The sequence below is a fragment of the Phodopus roborovskii genome, unplaced genomic scaffold, assembly GCF_943737965.1.
Source record: "Phodopus roborovskii unplaced genomic scaffold, PHOROB, whole genome shotgun sequence".
Taxonomy (NCBI): Eukaryota; Metazoa; Chordata; class Mammalia; order Rodentia; family Cricetidae; genus Phodopus; species Phodopus roborovskii.
Window position 1 is genome coordinate 1,240,369 of NW_026125675.1, and position 24,404 is coordinate 1,264,772.

General features: G+C 48.8%; 1 protein-coding gene across 1 annotated transcript in view; it reads left to right on the top strand.

The window, feature by feature from the left end:
* The first annotated feature begins 775 nt into the window (after window positions 1-775).
* Znf185 (zinc finger protein 185 with LIM domain) overlaps window positions 776-24,404 on the top strand; it is a 42,053-nt gene continuing 18,424 nt past the window's right edge. The window contains exons 1-15 of the mRNA XM_051178367.1: window positions 776-973; window positions 14,483-14,560; window positions 14,721-14,844; window positions 15,152-15,193; window positions 16,152-16,190; window positions 16,274-16,351; window positions 16,863-16,949; window positions 17,640-17,723; window positions 18,649-18,732; window positions 19,002-19,043; window positions 20,101-20,184; window positions 20,349-20,438; window positions 21,079-21,165; window positions 22,795-22,893; window positions 24,053-24,118. Coding sequence (XP_051034324.1) covers window positions 14,533-14,560; window positions 14,721-14,844; window positions 15,152-15,193; window positions 16,152-16,190; window positions 16,274-16,351; window positions 16,863-16,949; window positions 17,640-17,723; window positions 18,649-18,732; window positions 19,002-19,043; window positions 20,101-20,184; window positions 20,349-20,438; window positions 21,079-21,165; window positions 22,795-22,893; window positions 24,053-24,118 — 1,034 coding nt within the window. The 5' untranslated portion in view covers window positions 776-973; window positions 14,483-14,532. The remainder of the gene's footprint in view (window positions 974-14,482; window positions 14,561-14,720; window positions 14,845-15,151; window positions 15,194-16,151; window positions 16,191-16,273; window positions 16,352-16,862; window positions 16,950-17,639; window positions 17,724-18,648; window positions 18,733-19,001; window positions 19,044-20,100; window positions 20,185-20,348; window positions 20,439-21,078; window positions 21,166-22,794; window positions 22,894-24,052; window positions 24,119-24,404) is intronic.

The following is a 24,404-nucleotide window of genomic DNA, read 5'->3' on the forward strand; positions in this document are numbered from 1 at the left end:
ATACAGGGCTATTGCTTGAGCTGGCTTAACTATCTTCCCTGACCTCACAGATATGGTTAAGAGCCTTTGTCCAATATTGTCTCAAATTCAACACCCCTACATCCTCCCACCCGGTGCCTTGCTACAGCATGAACGAATGTCACTTATTAAACTGAATGTGTGTCTCTGGCCTGGCCTGAGTGGTGGTCCTGATTTCTGCATCTTGCCCCGCTCCCTCAAAAAAAATGGCCTTCCAGGGTGCAAGTTTTCCCAGGTGCCAGACAGAAGTTTCTTGCTCACTGTTTTCTTCTGCCTGACTTCCTGCATGATCTCAGCCACCAGTCGCCACCCCCAACCCCAGTTCTTTCCCCGCCCCTGTCTGGGATCTCCATCTGTAAAATGGATCTAGGCACAGTAGTTCTCCACAGAATGGATCCGCCAGTATCTGTAGAAGTCATTGGCCCAGAGCCTGGGCCAGGCAGGGACGCCACTAGGCAGCGGGGGCTCTTCACGTGGTGGAGGCCTCCTGGCCCCAGGGCCCTGTGCCCAGAGGAATTAGCCTGGAAGTTTTCCATGGCGGCAAACTTTCTGGAGCTCTCTCCGAGCCAGGCAAGTAAAGCACCAGCCTTGATTTCTCCAGCAGCTCCATGGGGTGGAGCAGGGAAGGAGTGGGAGGACCGAGGACACTGGCGGGAGAATTTGTGGAATGTGCCAGGCACATCTACCTACCCCAGGAGAGGGCAGAGGAAGGGGGCCGGCCGAGGGGAGGGGCTAGGGGCGAGGCTCCCTGCAGCCGGAGAAAACCTGTTTGTTCTCCAGCGGGTGGAGCCCAGTCTGTGCCTCCTTGTTCCCTGCACTCTCCCCGCTGTACCCCGTGCCCCGCGCCTGCCCGCTGACGCGGCCCAGTAGGGTCCAGCGCTGCCCATCCGAGGGAGCTCGCGCACCACGCCCGCCCGACCCTCCACCCATCCCACAAGCCGGGCACCTGTACCAGGTAGGGTTGTCCGAAGGACGCGGTCAACCGGGAGGCAGCAAGGGGTACCCCGTTTGTATCCTTTTGCACACAAGCCATGGTCTCAGTCTCTCTACCCATAATTCATACTCCCTCCAAGCATCCCTTCTGGGGCTCCTGTCAGGGAGGCAGTACCCTCGGTTTTCTGCATTTTACTGTTGAGTGAAGAAACTGAGAGGCAGGGTACTTCAGTATGACTTCAGTGACCCTCTGGCTGGCCTTGTCCCTGTGTCCTAATCATTTGAAGATAAGACATATTGTTAGTAGACCGCCAGCTGGGTGAGGGCAGGGTGAGCCCAGATTTGGTGTTTTTCAAAGATCACAGACTCTCATATCCTCAGTAAAATGTGCCCATTTTGTAGATAAAGAAACTGAGATTCAGGGGCAAGCATACTCCAAGACACCCCTCACTGGCCTGGAGCCTAGGGCAAAGGGACTTGATGGTGGTTTGTGATACACATGTGCTGTGCTCTGGGCGATCTCAGGGCTCAGAAGGGAGCTACTCATACTCAGACAGAAGGCGCCGAATCAAGTGTCACTGTGGTGTTATCAGCAGGATCTGCCATGCACAGGCTCTGTGACTGGATTGTTTGTGCGGGGGCAGGGGGAGCCAAGAGGCTCATCCTCTTTGGAACTGCATACTGATACATGGCCTCTGAGAAAGGCTGAAAACTCAGACCTCCTGTGTACTCTGTCACTTCCTTCTAAGCTGTGGCACCTGGCAGCTCCAGCTGTTCAAAGGGAGAAAAACCTTCCAGGGCTATGGAATCTCTAAAGTTTGTTGAGTTGTGTTCTCCATGAGCCATTTGTACTGAGTCTTGATTTTAAGGCAGGTGGTGACACCTGTCCTTGGTCTTGCCTTGGTCTTGTGGCTCTTTGGGTTTCTGGTCATGGTGTCTGGACTGGGATAGGAAGCTGGTTTCCACACGCTCATAACTTTGAATAGTGGTGAGGGGCTCTGAATCCCAGAGCTGCAGTGGGAGGCTTAGGAGGTCATCTTCCCATAGCCTCAACTGGCTCTCATCTGAACAAACAGTGCCAGCTTGGATGCCAACAAGTCTCCAGGGCACAGGTGCACTCACCAGGTACAACTTGATGAAGGACTTTGGTGTGTGTGATTCACCTCAGCACCCTCAGCCCACTCACTACAGGCCTGGGAGGAACAACACCATCTTACCTGTCCTGCTCCCATCAATTCTCAGCCATGGATGGGGATCTGTGCTTAGTGAGGCGGAACTGATAGATACCAGGCTGGGAACACAGCAGGTGCTCAAAATCTGTTCCGTTTTATCCTTTGGACACCCGTGAGTCAGTGACAAAGGTGGCTCATGACTACAGAGGGTGTTGCAGCTTTGAGAGTCATAAAAGCCTTGGTGGCTCCCTAAACCTGGATCAGGAATGCAACCCTAGCTGGAAAGATTAGGTAGGCTTTCTGGAGGAGGGGGCCTTTGAGTGAGAGGTCAGCAGCCTCCAGGTCAAGAGGAGTAGGAGAGAAATCAGCCTGACATTTTACAAAGATCTAAAGTGATGGGCCACTCCAGAAGGAGCTGCCATCTGAATCATAATAGGAGCAATTGTGAGAATCTGGGAGGAAACCCTCCCAACTTGAGGGTAGTGGTCCCAGGAGCAGCTAGAATCTAGCATATTCCCTCCTCAAACTGCTTAGGGCTGCCAGGAGCCTTTAATATCTTCTAAGACCTTCTAGGACAGGGCCTCTGGTTTCCTAGCACTCAGGATCTGGTGGAGGTGGGCATTGGCACCTGTTTGTGAACTGTCTTCAGTTGTATGTCAAGAAAACACCCCCAATTATAACTTGATGAACTCTGAAAGCCAGAAGCCCGCCTCCTCCCCTCCTTTCTCACTGAAGCCTCCATATGTGACTGATCCCTTTAGTTTGGACATCGTTCCAAGCCATGTCCTATATTGTGTCAGGTCACACGTAACACAAATTTACTTTCTGCTTGCTGAGCCCTGAGGTCACTTTCATTGCCAGCCTTGTGGTGACATGGGACAGGATCATTGCCAGGAAAGAAGAAAGCTGCTTTCTAGGGCTCTGGTGCTCAAAGAAACTTCTCATGTTGTACTCCAGACTTTGGGCACCCAAGGTTGGGAATGGACATGGGTGCCTACAATTTGTCTGGCTCGTTTATCCCAACCTAGGTCCTACCTCTTGCTCCCATGACCTTAGAGAAGGAAACCATCATCCTCAGTTCAAACCTCTCCTTATAACAACCTGTTTAAATAAGGTGGGAAATCAAGGTCATAAGGTGGCATGCCCAGGTTTGTGAACTGGATTCTGAACTCGGTGTGGCCTCTGGGCCTTTTTCTTACCCATGAAGCTGTAAAGATACTGCCCTCACTGACAGCACACCCTGCTAGGGGCAATATGCTGGATCCCCCTGATCTGCTGCAGTCCCCTTAGCTCACTGCCCTGGTCCTAGTATGAGCTGGTTCTCCATGGACATAGCTGGGGCCAGTTCATATTTCCCAGAGGGAAACTGAGACACAGAATGGAGCCTCTTTACCTTCTGTGCATCCACGTGGAAGCATTTGGCAGGTCTTTTCAGTTCACTTTCCCTGCTAGGATGGCCAAAGTTAGAGGGCGGGGACAGAGAAGAGGGAGGGGGTCTGGATGGAAAAGAGGCTGGAAAACTCAAGGCCAACAGGTCCTGTGCATGTCATTACCAGGGCTGGTATGCAGACTCAGACTGAGAGGTAGGGAGGCTGGAAAGAATCACAGCTCAAGCAAATATCAATAGGGAATTTGTCTTCTGGAGAAACCTAGAGAATGCTCTTTGAAACACAGCCTCGCATTCTTATGGATAGTGCCTTCTTCTGGTATTGAGGAAAAGCTAGGGACTTGGGGAGTAGATAGAATATAAGATGGACATTGTTTACTTATCTGGTAATGCCTGCTTTGTAGCACCTCTTCTTGCACAGTTGCCCTTGACATTCGTTACTGCTGGTGGCCTGGGGAGGCTGTGGAACTCTAGAGACACACCCTGAATTCAGAGAAGACTTGGCCTCTGGGGCTGGTGGTGGGCAAGCCCATGCTATTTGTGGTACCTGTTGGTAGTCCCTGTCTTTGGATATTATCTGTGGGCACATCTCAGGCATGAGGTTCAGCCCCCTTGGGCTAATCCCTTGGGCTGATGGTTGGCTCAGAACACCACTTTCTGATGACTAAGTCACTTTTCCAGAGAGCTTGATGTAGCAGAGGGTTGCAATGGAGAGAAAAGGCACCAGGATTCCAGTCACAAGAATGGGGATCCCTGTTGAAATGATGACATCAGGCACTGCCTAGTTTAGCTTAGAAAGAAAGAAACAAGGAAAGGAAGGAAGGAAGGAAGGAAGGACACCAACCCAACAAGCAGACCTTACTTCACTATTTGTGCCCATTCACATACTCATCTCCTGCTCATTCTTTTATAGTTTGGGACCTGATCCAAGGGTGCCTCCTTGGAAAATGTAGCACTCTGGCAGGGCCCACAGGGCCTGTCTCTCTTCCTCTGACTCTTGTCTATCTCCCAAGTACCCAACCTGATGAGTAGCTTTACATAGGTGCTTGTTGCAGAAAATAAAATGTGACCTTGGGTAAATGCATTCTCATCTCTTGGTTTCCATGTTCTTATCCCCAGATGGAGTGAAAGGGACTTTTGAGTTAAAGCTGGACAGGAACATATAAGAGAGGGTTTAGAGGGCCTGAATGAAGGTAAGACTATGGAGAGAGACATTTTTGGGTTCCAGAGGGCTGCTGGGTAGTTCTCTTTTTCATCCTCACTACAGGATGCAAGAAGGACAAAAGCCAAAGTCAGGAGCAAGTGAGGATGAGCTCTTGTTTCCTTGTGCTCTGGCAAAGGTTGAACAGGTGGCAGCTATAAGGACTTGAGATACTCATGAAGTACCAGTGGAGAAAAATGTGGGGGTGGTGGTATGTTCCAGAGTCCCCAGCCCATTTTGACCCTGAGACGTGCCCATCTCAAGATGGAGATAGCATATCTGAGTGAGTAGGGCTAGCTTGAGACCTTAGATCTCAAGTTGCAGACACAACTATTGGAGCATGAAGATGTGAACGTGCATAGATAAATGAGACTGGGAATTTCTCAGGCTCTGTCTTGTGACATAGCTGCAGAGGTTAACAATGGTAACAATGCAAATAGCTCAGACAGACAATTAGAGCAGGGGTCTTGTTGGGAGCAAGAGGTCCTATGGTCCCTGCTATCCTCAGCAGGCTGGCCTCACCCAGGTATCTCAGAGGAATCTCTGAGAGGTCTTCGTAGTGTCCCTCAGTAGTCCTGTAGGTCAAGGCACCCCTGAAGTGACCCAGTTTCTCCAAGCAGTTGTTTGACTCCATCCCTCTTAGGCATTATGCTGGCAAGCATTACTCTTTCACCTGGCATAATGCACTCAGGCAGTACCCTGGTCAGCCCAGGTGCAAAGGAACCCTTTAAAAGAAAGACCTCCCCCCCACATACGCTCTCTTTCTCTTTCCTGCTGTTCCCCTGGGGCAGACAGAACTTTTCCTGTCTCCCTCTTCTCTTCTGTCCCCCCCCTCTCTCCCTTTCTCTCTCTGTGTGGGAGTGTGGCTTTACCTCTTTTCTCTTTCCTCCCCCTTTCCTTCTCCTTTCTAATAAAAATTCCCCCTTAAGCTCTGTCTGCCTGGCATGTTTGTTCCTCTGCCTTGGTCACCCTTGCCTGCCATGGAATTCATGCAAGGTCCCCACACGCTTTATCATAACGCCTCTGAGAGCCTGAAAATGGGTACAGGAGAGCCTGGAAATTCTAGGGTCTTGGGAATGGCAGATAGCTAACAGTACCCCTTCTTTGGGATTTTAGCTGCCTATGATGCTGGGAAGGACTTGGCCTGGTTTAGACATCTTCCTCCCAGGATTCCTCTAGCACAGACGCCAAGAAGTCTAGAATCTAGCTAGGGTTTTGGGATGGGATGGCGGGAGGTGAAATTCCAGACTTTCATGCAGAAGTCATTTACCTGTAAAGAACATTCAAAAATACACCCCCATGTCATGCTTGCTTTTTCCATATTACATTTTCCCCTTTGCAACTCAAATATCTTCCAACTTTTTTTCCACATTGTATCACTCCTTCCTTCTGCTTCGTTGGCCTGCAGGCAGGAGCCCCAGTGACTAGAGCATTGCAGACAGGTCACATGTTCCTGCCAGAGGGGCCCAGCCTTCAGTTCCTGGGACCTGTACATTGAGCAGCAGACTCAGGAGCTCAGACAGGAGCCAGCTGCTGTTCAGCCTTCGCTCTGGCACAGCCAGCTCTGTCCAGGGTTTCTAAATCACTTGCAACTCCCCTCCCAATCCCGGCTCTGGATCTCAGCACCTCCTGGACCAGTGACAGTAGTGTCTCTTCTAGGTCCTTATGGGTGGAAAGCAACCCATCTGCTGACTACTGCTGAGGCTCCAGTGGAAGACAGTGGGAATCAGGATGTCCATGGTTACAAAACCTGTTCACAGGAGGCTGCTTCACAAATGGAACATTTCACCATTCCTGTACTTTTGGCCTAGAGAACCAAGCTGGCAGCTTTAGGGCTAGCTTGGGTCAGCCTTGCTCCGAACTTTGTGGGCCAAGTACATTTCTTGAGAAAGGCTTGAACTAGCACAGCTATGTATGCTGAGTGTGAGTTGGGTGTACAAGTCCTGTTTCCTGAAGTCTAGTATTTTTCAGCCTCTTGTACTCCTGGCAGTGACCTGGACTAACAACCTAGAGCTTTTTCCAGCCTGGCAAAACCAATGTACCTGCTCACCCTTATACTTCCTTCTTTGGCCTCTAGAGGCTGACTGCCACAGCCAGGACTTTCCCTACTACACTGGCCTTCCACCACTCATACAAAGCAGCAAGCATTTTGCGGGGGGTTCTGGTGGACAGGGTGATGACCAGGGAAGCTGCTCTGAAGCCTCTGCTTTCCGCACAGGAAAAATCAGATACAAAATGGGTGCATTTTGTTAACAGGGCTTCCCTAAGGCCATCCTTGCATCTACAGGCACAGGTTGGATTGGGCAAGAAAGGAGGGTTGGAAGGACTCCAGTCAAGGAGCCTACTGCCTGGGCTCTGGGGCTCAGGAAGCTTGAATTCTCAGAGTTGAAGAGCCAAATCGGGCTCTCGTGGGACATCCATAGAGGACACTGTAACATCAGGGGACTGTCTCCCTTGCAGATTTTGATTTTTCCAAGTTTGATCCTGTACTCATAATACAATAGGGAGGGACTAAAGTGATGTGTGGGGAGAAAGAGGGTTTTCCCTGGGTGACAGAGCTAGTATGAGGATGCATTCTCCTTCCCACAGACCAACTGTCTTCTCTGAGACTGCTCCTCCCCCCCCCCGCCCACTCCCCACCCCACCCCCACCCAAAGCAGTGCCCATCCAAGCTATTAGCATTCACTGCATTCATCTATCTGGGATAGCAAGTTCCTGGGAGAGTGGGACTTAGTGTCCCTTTCTTGATAACCTCTTGACTAGATGGGAAGAAGAGCTCATCTCCAGTCACATTCCAAGCCTCTGGTTCTGTCACCACAGATGAAGCCTTTGTCCCCAAACAATAGAGAAATCTTTGCAAGCAAACCTTTTCTACAGCATGGCCTGTTTTCAGGCTGACTTTGGGCACCTGCATTGGGTATCTCCAGCCTTACTGGATTCATACAGATGTCACTTTATCTATCTATATTTAGCTACTGGGTCACATGTCCCGCCTCTATTCTGCTATTAGTTTTTCATGCCCAGGGAATCTATCTAGGGCTGAGATGTGGACTTTGTACTAAGAAACAGAACTGTGGTGTGAATTTTGTAAATCTGGCTGCTCTTGGAGCCCCTGGCTGGCAAAGCCAGGGAATGAGCCCTGCAAAAGGGTTGCAAGCTTGGAGAAGTGGAGTTGGGATTCCTATCCAGTCCTGGGCATAAAGTATCATAGTTTATCTTCGGGAATGAAGCCCCCCCTCCCACCTCTTTCTGCTCTTGCTTGTACTTAGACTAGTGCCTAGCATACAAGCACTCAAACAAGCCCTGTCATGGATGACCTCTGGCGGCATCTCCTTGTCATCCTGCACTAAAATGATCATTGTTCTGTGATCTTAGAAGTCAGTGCTAGGGCTGGGGATTTATCTCAGTTGGTGGAGGGCTTTTCTAGCATGTGTGAAGCCATGGGTTCAATCCACAGCACTGCACAGACGAATTGTAGTGGTGCACGTTTACACTGCCAGCACTTGTGAGATGGAATCAAGTGGCGCAGAAGTTAAAGATTATCCTTGGCTACACAGTATGTTCAAGACCAGCCTGGTATAATATTCAGATAGATAGATAGATAGATAGATAGATAGATAGATAGATAGATAGATAGATACATACATACATAGATACATACATAGATAGATAGATAGATACATAGATAGATACATAGATAGATAATGAATTAATGAATGAAAGAAAAAACAATGTTAAAGGTTTTGCCTCTTTCACTTCCAGTTTACCTCTACTCGACATCTGGCACCAAGAATGCATGGGGGGGATATGTGAGTGGTGTATGTGATCTGTGTATGTATATATGTGTTGTGTAAGTGGTATGTGAGTAAAGAATGTGTGATGTATGTGGGTGTAGGGTGGGTCGTGTGGTTGGTGTGGGTATATGTATATGGAGGGATTTATGGGGGGGGTGTGGTCTGGTGTGTATATGGGTGAAGTATGTAGTATGTTGTGTGTGTAGTATATGAATGGTGGGTGTGTAGGGTGGGTGGTATGTTATATGTAGGAGAGCATGTGGTAGGTGTGGGGTTATTATGTAATGTGTGTGATAATGTGTATGGGTGGTCTTGTGGTGTGTATGTGTGTGAGATGTATAATGTGTGTGGGGTGTGTGGGGGGTATGTATATCGGGAAGGGGTATGTGTATGTTTATCTATGGTATGTGTACTTGTGTGGTTTGTATAGAGATACATGCAATATGTGTAGGATGTGTGGGCAAGAAGTTCTTTCCCAGAATAAGCTTGGCAGTCTTGAGAAGCCACAGTAATAAGGAGGTAAGTAGAAAAGGAATTTACTACCCATTTATGCTTTAAGAGTATCTGAATGTAGAAAGAACTGCCCCCATCTCCCTCACTCATACAGTCCAGGGTGCGTCCTTCTATTGTTCCCTTTGCCCTTCTCAGCCTAACCTGCCACCAGAAGGTATGTACAGGTCAGAACATTACACCCAGTTGGCAAGAAAGAGGTATTGTGACTCAGGGTTCCGTGTAGTGGGGCTTCAGGATGACATAATAAAGGACACTTACATGGAAAATCTCAGTTAAGCTACTTGTTCCCTGGTGGCACAGACCAAGCCCCAAGAAGAGTTATTTGGAAACTCCCAAAGACCCAGAAGTCATTTCCCCATCAAGGTAGGAAAGAAAAGGCCCTTTGACTAATGTGTCTCTATGGACCATTTGGGAGGCAAGAACATCCACCAAAATTTTCATGGAATGGAAAATTACAGATAGGGCACATAGTATAACTTTAAAGTACCATGCCAGGAGAAGGCCCACTTTCCCTGCTTTATTTTACAGATGGGGAGACTTGAGCTCAGCGACTTGGCAGTCACAGTCATGTGAGACTACTTAGGGAAGAGGAACAGAGGTGAAAAGTGTCTGCTCTTGGGTTGGGCCACGTCTGGATGTCAGGTGTGATGGGATTAAGTGGATCAAGTACTACTTGAGAAGGGTACATGGGAAAGCAGCTAGACATAGGTGAATGGGAATGGGCAAGGAACTCACCTCTGTATGTTATACAAAGAGGCCAAAGGATCCCCTGCTGCTATAGTTACAAGGTAGTTATGAGTCTTCCAATGTGAGTAATAGGAATCAAATGCAGGTCCACGACAAGAGCTCCTAACCCTGCTCCAGCAGTAGCCATCAGATGGGCTTTGGTGGGAACATGCTGATAATTTCAGCAGTTATGCTAGGCTGGGCTGAGGGACTGTGTAAGGAAAGTTGACATCAGAAGTTAAGTGCTTGGCTTTGGAAGAAGCAGGAGAGGTGGCCAGCAGTGGATGTACCTAGGTCACCTGGATCTCATGATTTTGCCTCAGGAGATTTGAAGCCCTCTAATCTTGAGTTAGCAGGGCTTGTCTGTGAGGTAGCCACTGGCTCACTTCAGCTCATTTTGCTCACAGTAAAGGAGGCTAAACATATATGTCCAGGTATCTGATTAGGAGGCTTGAAAACAAAACTTGCTTTAAAAGGGGGGCTTGCGCATGTGTAACTGAGTCCTCTAGCAGCCGGGTAAAGCTTGAGCAGCCAGGTAAAGCCTGGTGTAGCCGTGACATGGCCATGAGCATCCAGTCCATCCTTGGGGGCAGGGTCAGCAGGCAACTTACAGTCTCCTGACCAAGTGACCAAGATCTTCCTAGTCTTTAGTTGACTTCAGCAGTGATTTTTTTTCTTTTTCTTGTTGTTACTGTTTCTCAATAGAGGATCTCAAAATAACCCAGGTTGTACATTGAGCTTGCTGAGTAGCTGAGGGTGACTTCGACTTATCATCCTGCCCCTGCCTCCAAGTACTGGACCATAGTCATATACTACCATGCCCAGCTCTAAACCACAATGTGTTTTTTTTTTCTTTTTTCTTTTTTAGATACATATTTTGAGATAGTGGGTCTTGTATCCCAGGCTGATCTTGAACATGCTATATGGTCAAGAATGACTTTGAACTTCTTATCCTCCCATGCTAAGGGTACAGGAATCTACCACATACCTACCTAGTTGTGTGGTGGTGACGATGGAACCCAGGGTGTTGTGGGTACTCAACAAGTACTGATATAACTGAGCTACAGTACCAGTAAACCCATTCATGATTACCGTCTTATTGAAAAAGGAATTGGGCTTCTGAGGTGTGCTCAGACTCAAGGAAAAGCAGCTGATGTAGGAGCACCAGCCCTGGTTCTTTTTTGGTGCATATCCTTGCTCCTTTGCCTGGGAAGTTGCCAATGTCCCTCTGCTTCTGCCAATGTCCCTGTGATTCTGCACATGTATGAATCTGTCTTGATTTGAGAAGTGGCATATTTGGTTCTGATGTGTTATGAAACTAGACAACATGGCTACTGTATCAAGGGGAAACTGACAAGTTGTGGGTTTAGTACTGGCCTAGGATAGATGGTACTGCTCATATTGGGAATTAACCTCACATGCTTGCCCCAGTTCCTATGTGGAAACCAGTGGCCACAGTCCCTGGGGTCTTGAAAAGGAGTATGTCTTTGACATGTCTTACATAAAATTAGACAGCAAAAGTGGCCTAGTAAGATTGGAGGGACCAACAAGTGGGCATTTGCTTTTGGGCAAAGAGGTGAGGGACTGTCCAAAGTTTTCACATTTAGTAACATTAAAAGACCCAGGAACCAAGGGCTGAGGCTTCAGTGGTCCTGTCAACAGGCACTGAATGTACCCATGTATTCTGGCTCATGGGGTTACTCCACATCCTGCTAGGATGCAGACAATTGGATTCGTGCAATCATAAGAGCAACAGAACTCTGATGTGGCAGCTTCAATGCCATGATGAGGTGTCATTCCTGGCATGCAGAAGATTCATCCTGCTTGGATTGCACTTGGTACACTTTATAGGAGAGCAGGCTCTTGCTGACATAGCTAATTTAATCTTGTCTTTGCCCCCTTCCCCTTTTAGTGTGCCCCCAACTTCCATGGAAACATGCCCAGGTCCTTCCAGCTGGCACCATTAGTGAGCTAGTCAAAGCTTAGTTTTGGCAGAGCCCAGGGAGGAAGGCTTTTCTGCCATAACACAGCCATGGCCTTTCTTTCTGTCATGCCCACACCTCTGAACATCCCAGGTCTCTAGGGTCAAAGGATCAGCTGTAATCATTTGGGGTAACATACAAACTCAATCTAGGCCTTTGCTCTTGCTCAGCTTTGGGTCTTTCTGCCGTGAGCAGATGAATAGCCTGATGTTACAGCAGTCTAGAAAGGTAGAACCTTTTCACTCTCATATTACAGATATAAAATTGAGGAGAAATGAACTCAGTTCCCCAAGATCTGGTAGCTACTAAGCTGTAAGAAAGATGGTTCAATTCTAAAGCAGCTGGTTCCCTGAGCCCTCACCCTACCTCCAAGCCAAAGGTGTTTTGCCTGAGATGTTCTTCAATCGTACCCTCTCAAATTGTACAGTGTTGGCTCAACTACATAGTAGTCTCCACAACACTTGTGCGTTTCCTTGCCAGCTCTCTTCCCCAGAGTCTTTCCATTAACACTCAATAATCTGCCCTTACTAATGGGCTAGAACAGACATTGACAGCATACAAGTTCCATATTCTCCAGGTGAGCACCTTTGGCTCTACAGGGAGGTGTGGCATTCAGCTGTGGAATGTATACTTATTTCCTGGCCTCTCTCTACATTCAAAACTCTAATGACTCTTGCCATCCCTGATACCTGATCTTGGTGTGCTGAGATCATAAAGGGCCTCTATGACTTGTTTTCTGTTATTATGATGTAGTACCTGAGGCTTGGTGCTGTACAGAGGAAAGATACTCATTTAGTTCTGGAGACTGAAGAATATGGTTTTAGCGGTGCCTTAGCTCAGGTAAGGCTCTCATGACTGGTGGTATTACAGTGGCAGGCAGGAGAGCCTATGTGTCGGAGAGACAACTTACATGATGAAATGGGAAGCCAGGAAGAAACCAGAACTGGGCTAGACTTGCTTTTGGGTAACAAACACTCATAAGAACTAACAAGGTTCTCCCAAGGGGTCAACATCAGGTGTCCTTATCACTGTTTGCCTTACTTTATGAGATAGGATATCTCAGTGAATTTACAGTTCATCAATTTGGCTAGACTGGCTTTGCCTTCCCAGTGCTAGGAATAAGGATAAGTTACCATGCCAAGCACTGACTGAGCCATTTCCCCATCCTCCAAACTGCTGTATAGGAGAGAGAGGGAGGAACAGAAGGAGAGAGAGGGAGGGAAGGAGGGGGGAGAGAGAGGGAGGGAAGGAGGGGGAGAGAGGGGGAGGGAAGGAGGGGGAGAGAGGGGAGGGAAGGAGGGGGAGAGAGAGGGAGGAACAGAAGGAGAGAGAGGGAGGGAAGGAGGGGGGAGAGAGAGGGAGGGAAGGAGGGGGAGAGAGGGGGAGGGAAGGATGGGGAGAGAGGGGGAGGGAAAGAGGGGGAGAGAGGGGAGGGAAGGAGGGGGAGAGAGAGGGAGGGAAGGAGGGGGAGAGAGAGGGAGGGAAGGACGGGGAGAGAGGGGGAGGGAAAGAGGGGGAGAGAGGGGAGGGAAGGAGGGGGAGAGAGGGGGAGGGAAGGAGGGGGAGAGAGGGGAGGGAAGGAGGGGGAGAGACGGAGGGAAGGAGGGGGAGAGAGAGGGAGGGAAGGAGGGGGGAGAGAGGGGAGGGAAGGAGGGGGGAGAGAGGGGGAGGGAAGGACGGGGAGAGAGGGGGAGGGAAGGAGGGGGAGAGAGGGGAGGGGGAGAGAGGGGGAGGGAAGGAGGGGGAGAGAGGGGGAGGGAAGGAGGGGGAGAGAGGGGAGGGAAGGAGGGGGAGAGAGGGGGAGGGAAGGAGGGGGAGGGAAGGAGGGGGAGAGAGGGAGGGAAGGAGGGGGAGAGAGGGGGAGGGAAGGAGGGGGAGGGAAGGACGGGGAGAGAGGGGAGGGAAGGAGGGGGAGAGAGAGGGAGGGAAGGAGGGGGGAGAGAGGGGGAGGGAAGGAGGGGGAGAGGGAGGAGAGAGGGAAGAGGGAGAGAGAGGGGGAGGGAGGAGGGGGAGAGAGGGGGAGGGAGGAGTGTGAGGGAGGAGGGAGGAGGGGGAGAGAGGGGGAGGGAGGAGTGTGAGGGAGGAGGGAGGGAGGGTGAGAGAGGAGGGAGGAGTGTGAGGGAGGGAGGGAGGAGTGTGAGGGAGGGAGGGAGGGAGGAGGGGTGAGGGAGGACGGTGAGAGAAGGAGGGAGGAGTGGGAGGGAGGGAGGGAGGAGGGTGAGGGAGGGAGGAGGGTGAGGGAGGAGGGTAAGGGAGGGAGGAGGGGTGAGGGGTGAGGGAGGAGGGAGGAGTGTGAGAGAGGGAGGGAGGGAGGAGGGGGGAGGGAGGAGGGGGAGGGAGGGAGGGAGGAGGGGGAGGGAGGAGGGGGAGGGAGGGAGGGAGGAGGGGGAGGGAGGGAGGGAGGAGGGAGAGGGAGGAGGGGGAGGGAGGGAGGGAGGAGGGGGAGGGAGGGGGTGAGAGAGGAGGGAGGAGGGTGAGAGAAGGAGGGAGGGAAGGAGGGGGGGAGAGAGGTTTGGGAGGTTGGCAGAATATATTCACGTGTGGTGCTCTTAATGGCTGCAGCTTAGGGTGTACCCTGTCAGAACCCAAGGACAGGCTAGTGCAGAAGCATGAAAACTAACACAAACTTCACTTCTCTGAAGTCCCACTACTGTCTTAATATTGCTATATGGGGACCAAGCTTTCAGCACAAGAGCCCTTACAGGACACGCCACAAATTCACATATTGACAAATCTGTATTTGTCTTTGTCCTCAGGAACCCACTGAATCCACTAATAACAGGTTTGGAAATCTATCATCACAAATATGTCAGCATTAGGAGATAATGGAAAAGGTGAGCCTGGGCTTCACGTTGCCTGAATTATCTCAGGCAAACCCTTAGAGGGACATGAACATTGCCCAGGCAGCTAATGGATGACCTCATAATGGGAGGGCTGGCAAGGGCTCTGGAACTAAGGTTCACCCTTTAAGGCTCTTAGGCTTTCCCCTCCCAGGGAAACCTTTGCAACCTGGTGAAGAGGAGCGCAATAATGTCCTAAAACAAATGAAAGTACGAACTACACTGAAGGGTGACAAGAGCTGGATCATCAAGCATGAAGACTCAGAGGACCGTACCATGTAAGTCCAGGAGGCAAGGCCAGAAGGGAAGGCAACAGATGAGGGAATTGCATGGGCTTCTCCTGAAGACATTTAGAGCTAAGTAAGGCTGTGTGTCCACTGGCCAGGCAGGTGAGGATAAAAACCTAAACACAGCCACAGATGGGACAGTACTGGATACTGAGAGGCATGTGTGGTCACATACCTGTAAAGTGGGTCAGGAGAGGAGAAGGTGGTGCATAGCAGGCCAACTTTGGGATGGAGCCACAGAGTAGCAGGTGGCAATGAGAATGGGAGCCCATTGTGTTCATGTCCCGTCTTTCCCCAGAGAGCTTCCTTCGTCATCAGTTGGAGAAGTATCAAATGCCAGGTAAGAGGTAGTATCTAGTTGACTTTTAAATGGACCCCAGAGGTTCTCCTGCTGCAAGGAGGGGTGGACATCACATAAGGAACAAATAGGGAGCCTGAATTGATAAGGGGCATGAAGGATCATTTAAAATGAGTCATTTGAAATGCATGGAAAAGACAAGATCTTTGGACTTCCCTTTTAGTGTTTCTGCAACTTGCCCATCTCCTAGAAGATGCTCCCTGATAAAAACAGGGTCTGTAGGATTAAATGTTGGACCCCTGTGGTACCCTTAAACTGAACCTCGATGTTCCAGCCAGGAGTGCTCATAATGCTGAGTAGGATTATCTACTGAGTCATTGTCCTCTTGCAAACTCCTCTGAGGGGGCCTGATTGCCAAATTATCCCCCTTTCACTACTTCTAGCATGCTCTCCCTAGTGCCCCCAAGTCTTCTGAAACCCTCTGTTGTTGACAAATGGCAAGCCCCAGTACCCACAAACTAATGTTTTCTAGCCATTTACCAAGTCTGACGCATACCTTCTGGCTTCACACTTCTATCAAAATGTGCCCTAGGGGCCAGAGGAGGAAACATTCTAGAGGAGTGGTATAGGAAGGCCATGATGCTTTACCTTGTATTCACTTCAGCCCCAAGTTGAAGTTAGCCTAGGCTCTGACCAAGGGACTTTCAGTCTGATCCAGGAGAGAACAGGCAGAGCTCCTTCAAGTGCCTTGGCGCCTGGATGAGCAAAAACTTCTGGAACTTTTCGATAAATGTTAAAACATAGAGCAAGCCTGTCTGGCACCCTGTTGTAAGTCAGGGCCATGCTGGACATGGCTGTGGAGGAGAGACTGAAAGAGTGGGTACCTGGACACTATATTGGGATACCCATCAGCTGTAGTTGGGGGCAAAATGCAATAAGCAATGGCCTGAGCTCTGTAGTCAGACCATTGTTCCCCTCAAACTTCCTTTTCTCTTGGTAGAACTCCAAACACAAAGGCTCCTGCTGGTTACATCATCCGGTAAGTGACCTCAAGATTACCTGTATCCTTATCCCACTATGACCACCCTCACACTTCTCAATACCTTCTGCCGTCTCTTGTAGGGGAGTGTTCACAAGAACAATTGACAGCTCTTCTCACTCCCAAAAGCACCTCTCTAAGACCAATAGAGCTTCAAGAAGGTATATCCTTGGTGTGCTGCCCAGATGGTCAATATGAAGGTGGGAGAAAGAGCCTTGTCCAGAGCCAGGTCCAAGGAGTATAGGAATGTTCTGCCTGGCTCTGGCCACTGGCCAGGGGCAGTGGCTTGGAGGGGAGCTCTGGACAGAGATGTAGATTGTGCCTACACTTCCTACTACCCACATATCTTCATTTTACTTACTCCTTGTCCCCTTCGCCTCATAGCTGGCACCTTGCACTTGCTGAGGGTTTTGAGCCTTGCACTTGCTGAGGGTTTTGAGCCATGCACTTAGTTCACCTTCCCAGTAAGCCAAGGCGTCATGTTATATAAACACCTTGGTATCAGTCAGAACTGGGGCTCCATTAGAGATGATACAAATGAGAACCCAGTGGGCTGTTTCATTTTGAGTCTCCTAGTGGCCCACTCCTAGTGGTCCTGTCTCTCCTGGGCTGTGTGTGTAAACTAAGACAAGGACCTGTGCTTGAGCAGATGGAAATATCTTTCTGTTCTAGTGATTCTGGACTGCCAGGAACATCTAATTCCGGTCCTCTACATCACTCTTCGGGTTATAAGATGACTACGGAAGATTATAAGAAGCTGTGAGTACACAGTGATCCCAGACAGTGGATTACGGAGGGCAAGGGGACACTTACCTCTGAGTTAGTCACTTGCTTGGGGAGAGCTAGTTTTATTGCCACTTATAGCTGTGGTCTAGAGCAGAGCTCTAGAAAATTGAATGGCCATGCCTAATGCACTTATCTGGTGCAAAGCAAAGACTGTAAGAAGCTTCTGGAAGGAGCCCATGAGCCATGGCCATGGGGACTGCTGCTCATTGTTTCAGATTCTCAGGCTGGGTTGGGTTCAGCTGAGCTGTGCTTAGGGGCAGGATGTTTCGTATGTTATCAATGACCCCATAGACTATTGATGTGGGCATTTTGTGTCTAAAGCTGAGCTTCCCTGAAGGTTCCTTCTAAGAGCCCTGGCCAGAGAACAAATGCTTAGATCGTCCCTTCCCAGGATTCCACATCTTTGTATAGCTTATCTCTTGTCCTGTCATCATGTTTCATGGAACAGCTGGCAGATATTTCTGGGGAAATAGTGAGACTATTGGCTGTTGAGGACAGAGAACAGGATAAAGGATGAACAAGTGGGAGCTAAGGCTCAAAGTTGCAATAGCTATGTGTTGGCATTAGCAGTCAAGAAGCCCAGATGCTAAGGGGAGTGGCCTGTAACAGGGAACAGGAAAAAATGGATGAAGAAGAGCCGTATCTGCTTCTCTTCCCCCACAGGGCACCATACAACATCAGGTGCAGCTCCACATCAGGGGCTGAGGAAGAAGAGGAACCCGTCACTTCAGATGAAAAGAAATGGAGGTAATGGTGTCCCTTATAGGCATACTCATGAGTAGGGCAGGAACCAGAATCTTAACAGACTGCTAAAAAGAATTATACTAGCCAGAATACAAAATACATAGCATGTAAGCCATGAGGACACCCACAGTGTGTGGGTACAGTTGTCATTCCAGAAGTTTATGAACCACTTGGTGCTGGTCCAGCTCAAGTGACACTTGCGAGAACCTTGAAGGGTTATAATCTAGAAAACACAGGTCCATGGAAAAGGCTCACATATAGATTCAAAGGAAGTTGAATAATATTCAGGATAAAGGGTGCTAGGAAAGGCCATGTGCATCCTGATGTCTCTGGGTGTGTTGTGTTTGCAATGGACTTTGGGTACAGGAATGGTTTCCAGACTTTCACATGCCCTTTGCTTACATAGAAGTCCAGCATCTGCCGACCCATATGTGGTTTAGAGCATGGTGACAATGCCTTACTGAAGGTCCTGGAAGGATGGCAGTTCTGTGCCAAAAGACCACAGCTGCATGAGGCCTGAAATATTGATAGTGCACGGCAGGGGAACGAATAAGAAACTCGGCAGGTGCCTCACATTGATTGACATTCTGCCACCTGTTTAGCTGTGTGCACATACGCAACTCACCAGAGCAATGGCCAGGCTCAGTCAGTCATGGAGTATATCAGCACCTACTTGCCTGATTGTGAGGCTCAATGAAACACCGTGAGAATTTTAGCATTCAGAGCAGGGCTGGGTACATGCTACATGTTCCCCAAGTTAAGGGTCCTCCCTTCAGTGTCCATGGTTCTTCTGAATAGTTCTTACAGCAGGCTTACCATCCTCAACTCCCAGGGAATACTCCTGAGTCAGCTAGTGAACATCCCAGGCTAAACTGACAGAGTGGCTAGTTTGATGTACAACAGATGCCCCCACCTTGTACCACCCTAGGTCACAAGCTGCAAGCAGTGTTCTAAGGAAAACAGCCTCACGGGAGCACTCGTATGTCCTCTCAGCAGCTAAGAAGAGCACTAGGTGAGTTGTATGGGAATGAGGCCCAGCAGGCTTGAGCATGCCTTGACCACTTCTGACTCCATGAACTGAGGTCCTTCTCCTCTGCTTGTGGCTTCAGCTTCCCTTTGACTAGTGAAAGAATAAGGGTATTTCAGTGTGACCTTCTGGAGGGGGTGGCATCTCAAATGAACTTAGAATAAAATCAGGAGGTACTGGGAATAGGAGCGGCTCTATTATGGTATCTGCCCTTGAGCTTTTTCCAACATGTGCCCATTCTGCTTCCTTTCTAGCAGTCCTACCCAGGACCTGCAAGCCCCATTTATCGCAAAAAGGTAAGTGTCACAAAAGGAAAAGCCTCAGGAGCCAGATGCTATCCAGGCAGCAAACCTCTTATCAGTAGGATATAGAGAAAAGGAAGGTTGCTATCTCTGAGCAAAGAGAGTCGTCCTCCTCAAAACAAAGCAAGAGTCCTCTTCTCCTGTCCTGCCCTATGGTCTCCTGTCATCCAGGACCAGGGCTGGAACTACCAAGGGATGCTCCATGGAAGCTGACTGTGATGTTACTGGTTTGTCTTGTAGGGTGAAAAGGGGAATGGTCCATATGCCAGACTAGTTGAGTGAGACAAGTGTCTTATTATTTGACATAGGTCAATTTCTGTAGGAGGAAAATATTGGATAGAGGATGGAGAAGAAACATGTGAAGGTGAATCACAGGGACTGGGACTTAGTTGATTTCAAAGGCCTTCCAGATAAGGTGGCAAACATGGTGAGCTGTAGGTAGCAAGTCATCGAGGCAGCAGCATTTCAAATATTCCAGACCAAGACCTAGCCAGTGCAAAGGCCCAGAGTGCAAATATGGGGCTGTTGTTGAATGATAGTAGCTGACTAGAATACAGTGAGCACTGACGGGTGAGAGAGTGCCAGCATAGACAAAGTAGCAGAGGATAATGTGTGCTTATTAGCTGTTACTAATGGAGCAACATACCACCAGCACAATGGCGTAAAACTCCAGAAATGGAGGTTAGAAATCTGAAATTGCGGTGTTGGCAGAATTAGGACAAATTATATTTGCCTCACCAGGCAGTTGTCTTCATTCACACTGACTTGTGTCTGTGTCCACATTTCCTTAGTCTCAGAAGGGCATTGCCATTAGATTCGGGGCCTATCCTAATTTAGCAGGACCTCATCTTATCCTGTTTATATCTCCTAAGAACCTATTTCCAGACACAGTTCCCTGGGTTCCAGGGAATATTCCAGGGTCAGTGTCCTTCTACTTACTCATCCTGAGCTAGGGTGGGCCAGGTTTCATCTGGACCCTGGTGAAAGCACATCTGTCAAAGACCAGGAAGCACCAACATAGCTGAGAAGACCACACTTTTCTTGCCTACAGGGTGGATGTGGTAGATGCAGATGTGCCTCCGGAGAAGAAGCAGGAGCCACCTGCTCTAGCAGAACCTGATTGTGGCTTAAGCAGGTAATCAGTCACTCACCTTAGGCTCTGAGACACTGGCCACTGCAGCAGTGGCATCCCATCGTTAAGCTTGCTTCTAGTATATGTCTCTAAGTTGGCTAAGTTCACCCTACTTAGGAGACAGACCTGTTGTCTCCAGCACATCTCACATCTGCCTTCTTTTCCAGTATGGGTAAAGATAGACCCCAACTGTCTCAAGCAGTTCGAATGGAGTATGTGCCGAGTGTGACCAGACCTTCTGGAAGCCAGGAACCCAGGTGAGTGTCAAGAACCAGCTCTGGACTATGAGCTGGTAACATGGTTTCCCACTGATGTGGCTGGCTGTGTTTGACAACCAAGGAAGTTGTAGCAGTGGGGAGATAGTGCAGGGCCATCTAAGTCCTTCTGCCTGTCTCATTTCAGGTGGGGATATGCTTTCCCCTGATTTCCAAACCCTGAGTGTTCCAGCAGATGACAAGCCCTCAGTGCTTCCTTGTACTTTGCATTGAATGGTGCTGAGTCTCAGGCTTTCCTGTTGCTGTTGTTTTCAGCCTGGATTGAGTCTTTGGTTAATGTCATGGTCTTGTAAGGGCCATATCTCCATGGCACGCTGGAAAACCCCTGAAGCCCGAATGCCCATCTAGGAGTGCCTTTATTTTCTGAGACTGGTGTAGCATCAGCTTGGAGTGAGGGACTGGCGCTACTCTTTCACAGGCCTATGGGTCAGCGGCTTGAGCTTAGCTACAGTACAAAGAAGGCTCAAAACCAGAACATATGAGGGCAAGGAAAGTGAGAAAAGTGAGTCTGGGTATCACGTTGTAGGGAAGCACCAGATGGACAATGTTCTTGGATGCTGACACAGAGGGAAAAAAGAAGCTTCTCTCCCAGAAATTCTCCAGTCTCTCATTTAGCCCTCAGCTTGAGGACCAAGGAGATCACCCATTTGCAGATCACAACCCCTAGAGCAGGGCTCCACCTAGTGGCCTCAGACCTGGAAACCCTGAGGTACTGGGGCCCCATTGCTGTCCTGCCTCCATTTATACCTTTCTCAAGATGAGCAGAGAGACAGGAGGCTAGCTCTGCCACTATGGGGGTGACTGGTTAGTAGGAGGTGTAGCCAACCTGGGTTCTCTATCACTGTGTCAATATTTTATCCAACAATAATTATATAATGAGTACTTGGGTTTTGTGAGGCCAAAGACCTTGCCCTGGGACTCCTTGGGCAAGAACTACTGACTCTGATGAAGGAGACAGATGCTAATATGGACTAGATCAACCTACAGTGGTGACTATACCGTGTACCCCAATGTCCTCACAAGGTGATGGGCCAGGCCAACAGAGCTAGGTGGGGACACAGGGCCTGTGTAGCCTTTTATTAAAACCGGGGTTTTAATTGTGCTGCTTATAGAAGAAGAAATTAGGGTGGGGACCTTGGGTCTGCTTCCATGGCTCATAATGCCGCAGTACCCTATGCTTGGGATGAGGATGGATGAAGGGGCTCCATCCATTAGGGAGCACAAAGCTCTAAGTTTCTTTCCTGGGAGAAGCAGTGGGGTGGGCAGCCAGGCGACAGGCTAGCAGAATCCAAGACTACGGAGCATGCCACTCGGGCCTCTGAACATCAGGTGGCACATCTGGAAAACAGGTGCAGATGACAATATTACCCATATCTTGAAGCTGATGTGGAGAATTAATGTGTGGAAAGTTACAAGAATAGACTCTGCCCCTAGTCAACAACAGTGACTAATAATGAGGATTTGTGAGTTGGCCAGCCCATCATTAGCAAATTTATAGCCCCTAATAGATAGTTGGCATTTAAGGATGGGGTAACCATCAGAGTGTATGTTGTTGAGGAGTAGTTAAGTCATACCTTTGTTCTACAGATCTTCCCAAAGATCTTCCTGCAAAAACAATGAAGTATCACTCTCGGAAGAATTAAAAAGAGATTCAGCTTGTGAGGATGAAATTAAGAATTGCAATCCAGACTCTGGAAGGTAACTTCATTTCAGGGAGTAGACTTTCTACAGGATACAAAGCCCATGTGCACTCAGCCAAAGAGCTTCCATGAGCCTGAGTCAACAGTCAGTAGTAGCTGAAATACAGACCAGCACTATACTATTGCTGTATATCTGCAGAGGGCAAAGTAAAGGGAGGAAGGGGGTGGCCTATACAGAGCAAAACTGTAGTATTTCCCCAGATATCAAATTGCAGATGAGAACCAAGTCCAGACCAGGCTTTTCCTCTCACAGTCCTTTGCTCCCTTTGTCTTCTCATTTGGGAGCTCTAGTCCCCTGGTGGGATCCCCAGGAATGAGGGAAGGAGGCCTTAGATAAAGGGGGAAGTTTATTTGTCTTCCTTCTCTGACTTACTAGCAGCCCGGAATTCCTTGTCTCTTGCTCTGTTGACCACTGACCATCAATGTGACTATCTTCCCCCTAGTTTCCAGATCATTTTGTTTCCATTACATTTGAATGAAAAAGAAATACTAGTTGAGAGAGTTCACTTAGGCTTAGATTGGCTCTGATCAGAGCAATTTAGGGAGGCAGCTGAAGACTTCTGCTCCCAAGTCATGAGACGTACTCTCAAGACATCTAAATGACACAAAGTCAACAAATACTTCTCTTCCATTGTTAGATCAGCTGCACAGTTGAACGATGACAATGAGGAAGCAGGAGCCACAGAGTACCCATCAGAAGACCTGGGTGGATCAGGCATTTGCACACAGAAAAGAGGGTAAGGTGCTAGTGGGACACACTTCTCTCAGATCTCTGGTGAGAGGTCAGGTTCAAGCAGCCAAACTACTTGGGTACTGCCCATGCCCCACATCCTTTGTTCTTGGATTTTTCTACTTCTTATCGGATTTACTTCCATTCCAGTCTAGCAACTCCCACACCTCCATCATTGACTCTCAAATTCCTGCAGGGCAAATACAAGCCCCTAACTCATAGCTAAAGGCCCATCCCTTAGCATGGCCTGCCCTTGGGTAGAATGAATGTGTGAGGAAGGTAGAAGAAACAAGGTAACAAGGTAATGGATGACCTGATAATGGCTGAGCTCAGGGGTCCTTTGTCTCTCATTTCTAAGCCCCTAAATCCTTGCTTGCCTCATACTCTTCCCTAATCAGTGAAACAAGCTAGGAGACAAAAATGCCCTGGCTGAGTCATGAGCCACACTTATCAGGTGATTTGAGGAGTTAACAAGGTTCTACCTATTCTCCATGTGGTTCCAAACTGGAGTCATTCCTGGAGACAAAGGCTGGTTATGCAGATTTTGGCACAAATAATAGAGGATCCTGGGAGGATGCTCTTCTGGCTGCTTTCTGAGCTGGTTGTCTGAGCAGGTTCATTTTCTCACTACCATACCTTGTTGCAAAAGGTGCCTGTAACCAGACACAGTAGGCCCCACCTCTGAAATGTCTGTTTCTGAGCATGTCTAGGAAAGGCCATTTGGGCCACGAATATAGTTCTTTTTGCCACTAATGTATCATTTTGCTGTCTGTGTAGGCATTACAGAAATCTTCCTAAAATAAACCAGGATACATTTATTTCCTCTTTCAACTTCCCAGTAGTTTCCCACTTCCTGGAAATTAAGTCCAAATCACTTTCCCTACCTCACATAGTTCTGTGTGGTACTGGAGACTCCATAGACAGTCTTTTCTTTGCCTGTACTACAGTTGTGCACACTGGTTCAGTATGCTGTTGGCTACTATAGAAAACATCTGATCCAGTATGATTGGGCCTGGCTCTGGATGGCTTTCTCTTTGACTATTCATTCACTGGAGTCATCCTTCCTGTTTGTACATCCCTTTCCTCTGAGAAAGCAAAGGGGAGCCATGGACCCCAGCCTCCACCATTCTGAGCCTCAGCAAAACTTTGTGCTTCCTTTTCCTCAGGTCTGGCATGGTGATAATTTCTTTCCTGGAGAATAAGAAGAATAACAGTGCTGGAAATGAAAAGGGGTAAGGCATGGACAGTGCTAGAAACCCAGGCAGCTAGCGCATCTATCAGGCTTTGGATAAGAAGATGAAGCCAACTTATCTGTGAACTAGCCTGAAATATATGGAGAGACAGATTTAGCTGAAATATTTTGGCCCTATCTGTGACAGGAAGCTTTCCATTGCTTCCAATGAAAAAGCACTCTAATCAAGAAATGTCCTTTCCTTCAACTGCTGGGGTGGCCCTTTCCTTTTGCTCCAGACAATGAAGCTGTGATTCGGCTTTCCAGAAACTCTCATCTTTTGAATA